Source organism: Drosophila innubila, assembly GCF_004354385.1.
Source record: "Drosophila innubila isolate TH190305 chromosome 3L unlocalized genomic scaffold, UK_Dinn_1.0 0_D_3L, whole genome shotgun sequence".
NCBI classification, from domain to species: domain Eukaryota; kingdom Metazoa; phylum Arthropoda; class Insecta; order Diptera; family Drosophilidae; genus Drosophila; species Drosophila innubila.
In genome coordinates, this window is record NW_022995376.1 from 12552670 (window position 1) to 12563328 (window position 10659).

Consider the following 10659-nt stretch of genomic DNA (forward strand, 5'->3'; position numbering starts at 1 on the left):
CTCTCTGATTGTGTGCATGTCAAGTAGCAATTGAGACGAACGGCATTTGGGTGTGCGTATTCACCGTATATGACATCTGACTTCCACTTGTCAGAAAATATTTGCTTTCAAAACACAACGCGATGGGTCGGACAACCCTCCTTCCACAGGGACCGTCTTTACGCACGAGTTGCAATCTGTTCTTCCATTTGCAAAGCGTTCTTTTTCTCTCTGTATTTATCTGCTTTTCTCTGCTGTCAGCTATAGATTTTCAGAGTGTGTTTCGTTAAATTGATAGAATAAATGAGCATAAATTGAAAAAAGAAATATCGACGAAACAACAAGCGGGTAGTGCAACCCTCTGGGTGTTGAAAAGGGTGGTTCGGTACAGTCTCTGCTCCTTGGGCCACATATGGGCAATTATTTAGTGCTTTGGCACAACCGAGACTGGGAATTCGTTTCACACACTCGCACACATACTTTTACCCCCTGCTGACGTCCCCAAACCGCCATTACTATCGATTTGAGGGTGCACTACCTACTGGACCAGTCTTCGACTGGCATGACACGAGGGGGGTGAGTGGGGATGGGGGTGGGGGGTGTCTTGGCAAAAAGTTTTCATTGAATTGCATGCAATCAGCACTGGCTCGCCTCCAAAGTGCCAAAGACAGAGAGAGGGAGAGAGAGAGAAGAAAGGACTACAACGTACGAGATCAAGAACTTGGAACGGAGCAAGAGGTAGAGAAAGACAGCATAAAGTAATTTAAAGAACCCATAATTCTATCCCCTAGGAATGCATAGTGTGGGTACGTTTATTATTCCTGGACGCCATTCAGCATTCAGCAATACTCCCGCTTCCTGTTACATTTCTCATCGCGTGTGTTGCCAATTTGTTCGACATTCATTGACGACGCCCATGGACGGACGACGTGTGCGTTCTGTGTTCCAGCTCCTGTTTCTGTTTCTGTTCCAGTTCCTGTTCCCTGCTCCTGCGACTGCTCCCAGAACTGACTGACTGCACTCGCGGCTGTCGTCGCTGTTTGTTCTCAAAACCAAATTTAGACGTAATTAAATGTGAATTGTTTATTTAAGGCGCACGCTCTATTCCCGCCCCCGACTGCCGACTCTCAACTCTCCCTCCCTTCACCCTTCCCCCGTCCCCTGTCCAGCAGCACAAACAGCTTGCAGGCATTTTGGCAGCCAGCCTGGCGTTCAATCAAGCGCAGACATGACATGGATAGGGCGGCAGGCAAGAGGCAAGAGAGGCGGCCATGCAACATTTCTGACGGCTTTCTTTGCCACAAGTTTTGCACAATGCCAAGGCACAGGCGGCATACGGCTGGCTTGCAATGTTGCCACTCATTTGTTGTTTATTGTTGCTGTTGTTGCTGTTGATGTTGTTGCTGTTGATGTTGTTGCGGCGGGTGTTGGCCAAATGTAAACTGCGATGGCAGCGGCAGCTCGTTGTTGCAATTATTGCCCTGTGGCAAGTTTCAAATGAAAGCAGGTGTGTCAAATGTAAACTTTGCAGCCAGCTGTAAATTGTGGCGACTGCTACAAAAAGGGGGTAATCAGGGTCAGTGGGGAGGGTTGCTTAAGTAAACAGCCCCATAACTTGATTGGCTTAAAAATGCATACACTCCGTCTCCGTCATATGACAGGCTGCTGCAGGGCAAAAGGGCTGAGGGGCAACTGCCTCCTTCAACTACTCCACCTCCTTCTCTTCTTCCTAGTCTTTTATGTGGCCGTTAATAGAATTTTTTATGAGCTCCGGCGACGCATTGGCATTGTTCGGCTTGCAGTCAAAGTTCCTTCAAATTACTTTATAAGTAGTTAATTTGATTGGCACTGTTGGGCTGGCCTGGGCCAAGATTGTGGATAAGGCAAGACCGAATGGTGGCAGGGGGGACCAAACGGTGATATGAGCCAAGTTATATGAGCTAAGGAAAACTTTGGAGTCGCCTTAATCGCTGGGGAGGAGGCAACTTTGTAATAATGTTTATGAATAGACTATGCCATTACAAGGATCCAACTAGTGTAAAGTAAACTAGAAGGTGCTGGACACTAATGAAGTTGACTTTAGCTAAACTTTAGAACACTAATAGTACCTTTGCTTTTAGGTCAGTTGTCCAGTTTGACGACAGGTGACAGCAAAAGTTAAGTTTATTCACACATTATTCAACACTGGCCAACTGCATAAATAGTGATTTTTGAGTCTTTTGTGGTAAGTTTACTGATTGGGATAACAAAATTAAGATTAGCACACAATATTAAGCACAAGAAATGCATAAATATTGACTATAAGTGGTAGATTTAAAGGTTTTTTAATGGATATTAGCAGCTTGAAGAATTTATTTTAATATCTGGCTTATTATAATTTAAACTTGTACTGGAATTCTCTAATATTTTCGTTTTCTTCTATTTATTGACTTAATATGGAAATAAGGCAAGATCAGAAACAATTCAATCCAACTTAATGTCTATATATCTATCTTTAAGTGTCAAAATTGAGCTAATAATTAATGTATCTAGAATTCTGAAATGCAGCTAATAATGCAAAATTATAATTAATATATCTAGAATTCAGAAATGTAACTTGAAACTGATCCAAATGTTAAATTTATCTGTTAAATTAATGTTCTTATTTATTAATGAATCCTTTCAAGTAATGCATTTAATGTATTTGCATTTACATGCAGAAATAGTCTACTCTAAGTCTCATTTTATTCAATTATAACATTATAACAAGTACTTAGTTTGATTTCACCTGCAGTTTGGCTCATTTAACAAGTGAGTTACAACTCTTAAGAGACACTTGGACAAGTTGGTACGATTGGAGTAACCCTGACAAGTGTAGTCCTGATGACTTACGGAAAATTGTTCACCATAACAACAGCACTATAAAAACACCCATATATCAAACAATTAGCGACAACAGAGTAAACATGTCCAGAGCACAGGGTTGTCCTGGCACATGTCAAAGTCGAGGGAGTACGCTATAGAAACCACTGCACCACAATCCCAAAACGAATCGTTGTCCGTTTGTTGTGCTGCACCGACCATTGCACTTTTCGCTATGCTTCATAAATTTACGTAGTCGAACTCAATTGCTTAACCACCCTCGAATACAGAGGAGGGTAAGTGGGGAGGGAAACAGTAACAGAAACAAAACAGAACAGAACAGAGGCAGGCTTAAGGACATTGTCGCAGCAAATGCAATTGCATTTCAGGGTGCAGGCTGGATTGCTCCTTTTTGGGTCGTCAAAAAAAAAATAGGACTTTGTTTATTGAAGTGAGAACATTAGCAACGCTGTACAAACAACAAGCCGGGATAAAGAGCGACAAGTTAACCCCCCTTTCAGGAGGAAATTCAGTAGCGATTGCATTTGGTGCAACGTAACCAGTTTTAATTGGCAACAAGTTTCTTTTGGGTAAAGTGCAATTACTGCAGAGGCTGTCAAGGTGTTTTTCATGACTCACAGTTTTCGCAACAGAGCTGCCAACTTGCTAAGATGAGTTTGAGGTAAGGTTCTTGGGTTTTTCTACTAAAACCAATGCGCATGACTGAATCGCCACGTGCCGTTCACAGGATATTACTTTTATCGGCACATGCTCTATAACGACGTCGCACGCCGTCCGATAATGCCCGAAACGATAGCGATACCAACACCAACTGAGAGCCATCCAACTGTCTGATATCAGGTTATACTCTCTGTCTCATTTAATCGCAAGTAAGCGATCAGAGCGCCGGCTGGTTTGGAAATTAATTTCAGCAAATTCATTAAAACCAAAAATCACATTAACTCGATAAGTAATTTCACACAAAACGGTGTCAAGTCAACCAAAAATGGCAGGAAATTGAAATATTTATTGGGTGAAACAGGAACGCATGTCTCGGCTAGTTCCGCTGGGACTTCTTGGGATATTCTGATGCCTTAGCAGCATTACCTTTGGTTATTTTCATTTTTTTTTTTTTTTTTTTTTTTTTTTAATTGCCTATATTTACATATTTATTTACATTTATATACAAATTATCAGCATAACTGTTGTGCATACAACCTGAACTAAAGTGTTAAGTTCAATTTGTTGAACAAGTAACATGGGAAAGCATTTGAATACAAAATTAAGAGACCAAAACATGATCAAATTGACATTAGGCTACGTTATCTAACTAAACTTTATCAGCTATCTTCGAACTAGTTTAATGCAAATTGAGCTTAACATTTTAACCCTGCAATTTTATATGACTGCAAACATTTTGAGACCTTATTTCGATGACAAGAGTTCAGCACCTCTGCTAAGGATTATTCCATGCCATCAAATGCTCTCGCCGAAAGCAGACCTGTCTGCGTTGCGGTGCAGACATCATTTATCAACCAAACTAAACAAACCAAACAAATCAAAACGAAGCTGAATCCTAGAAGACCGACCCAGCTAAAACCATAGCAAATACAAAAGTGAAAAATGATTTGAAATAGATTACAAGCTGCTTTCATCGTGAGACCCAAACATGCCGAGTACCAGAACAAAAATCTATTTACGAGAACTAGAACTTTGGATGGTAAATGCAAAAACTGTACGCCCTTTTACGCTCAGCCCTCTTCTACTCTCTCAGTTTGTTCGGGCATCGTTTTGGTTTCATTTTCGTTTTCTGCACAATCACTTAACATCATTAAAATGACGCGTAAATGAAAATTGCGCTTGGCGGCTGCCTCAAAAGATTCGTTTGGTGTTGTGTTGGTGGCATGTTGCTAATGTCGTTGGCATTTCGTATTTCTCCTGCAAATATGAAAGCGCAGCAGCCAGCAGAAATCCAGTATTCAGGATGCCAAGATGCCCAGACTCAGACGAACAGAGGCAACATCATTCATCAAGGATTTAGTTAAACGACAGCGAGCGTCTGTGGGTGGTTTTTCCATTTGGATAGAAAGGGGGGGGGCACTTTTGGACCATTCATCATCATTCGTCTGGGATTATGCTTTTTAAACATACGATTGCTGTCAACATTGTCAGTTCGAGTCGTCGTCCTAGCTGATGTCCTGTGCACAGTCGCTCATATGCTCGATTTGAGAGCAGCAATGGAACATTTTGCATTCACACTCATTCACTGCAAGTCCAATTCGCATTCATAGTTTCGTTTCATAGCCCCCAAAACCAGGCAAATCAGCCAAAGGGCCACATGACTGCACTGCTTTGGCTGTTTGCGTTGCATTTTTGGACTCGAATGAGGTCTGGGATGGGTGGATTGGGTGACAGCCCAGCCATAAATCAATCATATTTAGTCATAGCACGCAAGCATTGACAACAGTTGAGTTCAGTTCAATGTAAGCGCTGTGAGTAGATTCTGCTGCCCCCCAAAAGAACTCGCGCATAATTCAACAAAGAATTTTTATAAATATTTATCAATAATTTCAGGGCTACACTTTGGTAAACACCCCAACACAGAGGGTAGTGGTGATGGGGTGCTATGTTGTGTCCGAGGATTAGCAACAGCAAACATCTCCAACAAACAAACAAACAAACAACAAAATGTCTGTAGTTGCCCCGTTTGTCATGCTGACAATTGGCTTTGCCTGTCCATCGAGTGAATGGCAGGAACAGGGACAAGGACAGAACAGAGTAGAGTCAAATCCTGCTCCAACAAACTAACAACCAGACATGGGAGCTCTACAAATAACAACAGCAACAACAACTAACGCATGTGGGTTCGACGGGCTGTGTTAGGTGGGTGAGGGGGGGAGGTGGATGAGGTGGGCGAAGTGGGTTAGGTGGAGGACAGAGGCTTGTCAAAATCACAACCAAGTCGCAGACGACAGGGATAACAAGCAGGCTGGGGCACAGATGAGACAAGCTTTTGCTGGACCAACGGCCAAATAGCTGTGAATAAATAAGAGATGGAACTATCTACCCATGACACTGAAAGTCACTCAATTTAATTGGGCGAAAGAGTTCTTTCAAATGGATTCAAGCTGAAAACCTTTAAAACTTTCATGTATATATTTAAATGAAATTTATACTGTGTTTCTCTTTCCATAGTTACGTAATAAATCCACTTAAGGGTACACAATTTACTTTGGAATTCGACAAAACATTTAATATGTGTTGAATTTTGGCCATTTTAATAGTTTTGATTAAACATAAGTCTTCATTCTTTTGCTTTATACTTAACTTGCAGTTTTTTTTGTGATCGTAATTGAAACCCATCTGAGTCACAGGCTCCAACTCATCTATGTATGGTTTGTATGGTATTTCCGGAGTAAAAATATTAAATAAATAAACCAACTGAATGTGTTTATTAAATTAACAGCAGCCCACAGAGCCGGACTTCACTGTCTAGAGTTAAAAAAAAACAATTATCATAACAATATTTCAAGATCTGAGCACGAAATTACGAGGCAAGAACTGAGCTGTTGGGCCATCTCTTTTTATGGCTTATTCACAAGGTGGGAGACACTTTTCTGCCGAAACACTAACATCATTTTGAATTTAAAGCATAAATTTGATGAGCTGCACGCTAATTATCGATTGAATAAAGTATAACAAAGAGTTTCCAGTAGGGAGAGGTCCATGAATTGTGTTCACGCTTATCGGAGCTGTCGAAGGAGGTCGACTTCGATGTGTTGAAACTGGCACCACAACAATTGTGCATAATATGGCAGATATTTTTTTTTTTTTTGACTGAGTTATTGACAGCAGTTTTGACTGATGAAAGCACAATGAGTCATTCATTTTATTATGTGAATTGGACTGCGGTTTGCAAAGTAAAAGGGAAGCTGCTAATTGATGGATTGCAGCGTTTTATGAGTAATGTGAGTGCCAAAACCAGAAGACCAAAATGCTGCCTCGCATTTCAATTAACACTGCTAGAATGGCTCTACTCGGACTCTGTAAAAAAAAGCCAAGCTGCTCTTAAATAATTCAAAGCAAATTATGCGACAGTTCCCGCAAAAAATGTAAACGCCACTCAAAGCAAAGCACTTAACCCTTTTTTTCTTGATTCCCTTTTTTTTTTGGTTGCTCGGGTCTCCCACAAGCAAGCCTGAAATGTCTATAATTATTTGTACTCAGCAAGTCAAAGTTTGCAAGTTTGTGGACCCTGTGGAAACCTGAGCCTCAACCTTAGTCTGGGCTAAAATGTAAAATGGTTTGCAAAGAAATGTCAATATTATATTTAAGACGTCTTTCATCGTTCTCGTTGTCGTTGTCGTTGTCGTCTGGCAACCCGTTACGACAAATTCATGAAGTAAAACACACAAATCACAAAAAGGTAAAAGGCAAACGCATTTTTTGCATCTCTTTGTGTCTCTTCACGAAGCTGGCGAGAGTTTATGAGGCTGAGAGCGATGTGCAGGGGAGCACACAAAATATTATAATTGCCCAGCGAAATGGAAATAAGTTCTGGCATTTTAAGTGCCATTGGAGCGACAACGATCACGTCAAGATGTTGCCTCATCGTGGCAAGCAGCTGGCTGCTTAACCAACTCCAGTTGATGCTTCGACATAGGGAGAAACTTGAGATGAGTCAGTCAGGTTGTTATACCAAATGGAATTGAAACTATTCTGTGCTCTTAGTTTGTGTTGATTATTTTTGACAACTAATTGAACCAGTTCATAAGTGAGTCTGTAATGATTTAGTGGTCAAACTTAATGCTCAAATTAATTGAAAATAATTATTTATTTTCTATTTCTCGATTGATATAATTAATATAGTAGTTATAATAATTATTAATGCAATTTATTTTTAATTGAAAATATTTATTTCTTTTCTATTTCTCGATTGATATAATTAATATTATAGCTATATTAATTATTAATTCGATTTATTTCTTTACCTCTTTAATCACATTTTTTTTTTATACGGATTTTCCGCCATTTAATTTAATTTAAGAACAACTTTTTCTATTTCTTCCGTCACTATTGCTATAAGTCAGGCAGCTTTTTAGTTTTATTTTGATGTTCACTCCCAAATTTAAGAAGTTTTCTGCAATTTTATTGCTCTCCCGCTGCTCAATGCAATTTGTAATCAATCTAAGCCAAGATGACTCAGCCGGAATCGAAACGCCATCAAACTTGTAGAAACTTTTAGACAAAATCTGGCACAATGTAAGCTTTTGGGGGCGACCCTCAACAAAATGAAAAACTAAGTAAAAATAAAAATTGTCGTGGCAGCCAATTAAATTGTTCCGGCCATAAAAATGTGCAGCAGGCAAGGGCATAAAACTAAAGTCCAGATCCCAATATACGCAGCACGATCTGAGCAGTGTGATAAAAAGCCTGGCTAGTCTGCCATCAAGTGAACGGAATTTTATCACACACACCACAGTCGGCGGGGGGAACTGGAACCCTGGAGTCGCAGGCGAAATTCATACAATCCATAGCATAGAGCAGCCTGCCTCATGACATTGCACGTTTTGCGCATTCGTCTCGATTGCAGTTTAGTGCAATCAAAGAGGATTCATCAGTATAGGACCAGCAATGTCCAGCGAAGCGTTTATAATACCACCAGACAACAGCGAACGAGCACAAGAGGACCGAGGACCAAGGACCAAGGACCAACCGAACCCGAGCGAGTCTTAAACCAAAGAAATTAGTGTAAAACTAAAATCCGATTTGGGAAAACAATGTGATCAGAGTCTGAAGGGGTGGCTGCTTATTTCCTATCTAGGGCCCAGCCCTGTGGGAAACACCAAAAACTCTCATTTAGGGGTAAGTTGCTCATAGCCAGACGACAGCTCGCCCCGTTTGGCTGGCTAATCTGGCTCTCGTGGGTTTTGTACTGATTCGACGCTTTTTATCAATTCTTAAATATCTGCTGGCCGCAACATTTTTATGACTTTCCACTGACGAGTCAGAGAGTGAGAGAATGAAATTAGATGGCTGGTGGGATAGTGGGATTCGGATTGCGATTGGCATTGGCATTGGGATGCTGAAAGTGCGCATATGCATGAGTATCGTGAAGTTGGCGGCGCCTCAAATTAGTTTCTTACGCTTGAATTTGCCTTAATGCACAAAAAGTGCTCAAGGGATTTGCCGTAATTCGATTAGAAAGGGATTACGAACAAAAAACTTCCAACACAAGAGCTCCTCTACCCTCCTCACTCTCCCTCGCCTTTCGTCTCGTAACTATATATGCCACTAATGGGATGGCTCTTTTGTCAGACGGCCAAGCCACGCGTTCTGATGAATGATGTATCGAATTTTTGAGCAACAGCAGCAGTTGTTGTATCAAATTTGGTCCGGATGTTCGGGCATCTGGACCCATATGAGAAACAACTCTCCGCTCTCAGCAAGTGCCGGAACAACAGCGTAAAGCTTTTAAACGGACCACGGCCCTTGCAAGATTAGATACAAAGTGCAAAGAGGGCACAACTGTCATGTTACACGACCAGATTTCTAAGGACTTAAGATTACACAATAAGTGAATGCATAGTGTCAATAATAATTTTTTTACTTTGGATGCAAAAGAAATATTTGAAACAACAAGAGAAATTAACTGTTTTACTTATACTTACATTGGTATTGAACTGAAAAATGGCTCAAAAGGTTACTTATAAATTTTTTTATTTTGATTGTAAGTTTCAATGCTAATAACTATTTTAGATATAGATATAGATATAGATATCGATATAGATATAGATATAGATATAGATATAGATGTAGATATAGATATAAATATAGATATAGATATAGATATAGATATAGATATAGATATAGATATAGATATAGATATAGATATAGATATAGATATAGATATAGATATAGATATAGATATAGATATAGATATAGATATAGATATAGATATAGATATTGATATAGATATAGATATAGATATAGATATAGATATAGATATAGATATAGATATTTTGTGTACTTTTAATAGGTTAATTCGCTAGATTTTTATATAAATGTACTCAGATTATTGATTATAGCTACCTGCTGAATGCTCTCAATGTAATCAAACGAATGTTTGTAATTCATGACTCTGTAGTTATTTCTGCAGTCAGAATTCCAAAATGCCAAAAAAGTTCTTTGACGTAATCACATGCCCGGATGTCACTCCGAACCCAAAGCGCAAAAAAGTAGAGAAAATAAACGGTATAGAAAAAAACGGGAAATTGACCTAAAACTGTCAAATGAAAGGCGAAAGGAACCAGTAAAGAGTAAGAAGGAGTAGAGGTCGAAGTGTGCAAAATTGATTTAACCACGAATTGCTAAACGATACGTTAGGACCGACGGCAAAGAAATGTTCTAGGAAATGGCTGTAGGGGGTTACGGTTACGGGTTCGGTTTCACATTCGGACAGCGAGAACGAATATAAATTTCCGCGTGTATAATTAAGTTGTCGGATTATTTTGACATGTCACACCAAAAAAAGTGCGATACATTTGCGGGAAAAGAGTAACTGCTCAAAGCACCAAAGTAAATTATATTGTCGCACTGCTAAAAAATAGAAAAGGGGAAATCAATGGGGCGTCGCACGGTGAACGGCAACAAACGGTAAAGTATTTTGCACCCCATGCATTAATAACAGTAATTTTCTACCGGGTGCGTGTGTTCTCGCTGCCATTTCCGCTTTTATTTCGCAAACTCTGCGTCACAAAGGGTTGCAATTTATAGCCGATTAAAATGCTCGCTTCTGGCAACACTAACTATGCCATGGAACCCCCCCAACCAAACCCA

At 39.9% G+C, this 10659-nt stretch overlaps 1 protein-coding gene across 2 annotated transcripts; it reads left to right on the top strand.

The window, feature by feature from the left end:
* The first annotated feature begins 442 nt into the window (after positions 1 to 442).
* On the top strand, positions 443 to 1047 carry LOC117788700. 2 transcript variants are annotated; one of them, XR_004617788.1, is made up of 3 exons: positions 443 to 555; positions 620 to 717; positions 781 to 1047. XR_004617788.1 is itself a non-coding variant. In XM_034627538.1 (3 exons), the coding sequence occupies exons 1-3, from the start codon at positions 542 to 544 to the stop codon at positions 992 to 994; spliced, it is 336 nt and encodes a 111-aa protein (XP_034483429.1). In that variant the 5' UTR covers positions 443 to 541; the 3' UTR covers positions 995 to 1047. The 2 variants fall into 2 exon arrangements, 1 of the variants encoding a protein (XP_034483429.1); XM_034627538.1 differs by having other exon boundaries at positions 771 to 1047.
* Positions 1048 to 10659: the final 9612 nt, after the last annotated feature.

Bases quoted from the DNA above. Each gene is read 5' to 3' on its own strand.
- LOC117788700 (XM_034627538.1), top strand. The intron at 718-770 runs GTAGAGAAAGAC...TCTATCCCCTAG, and splicing joins AACTTGGAACGGAGCAAGAG to GAATGCATAGTGTGGGTACG.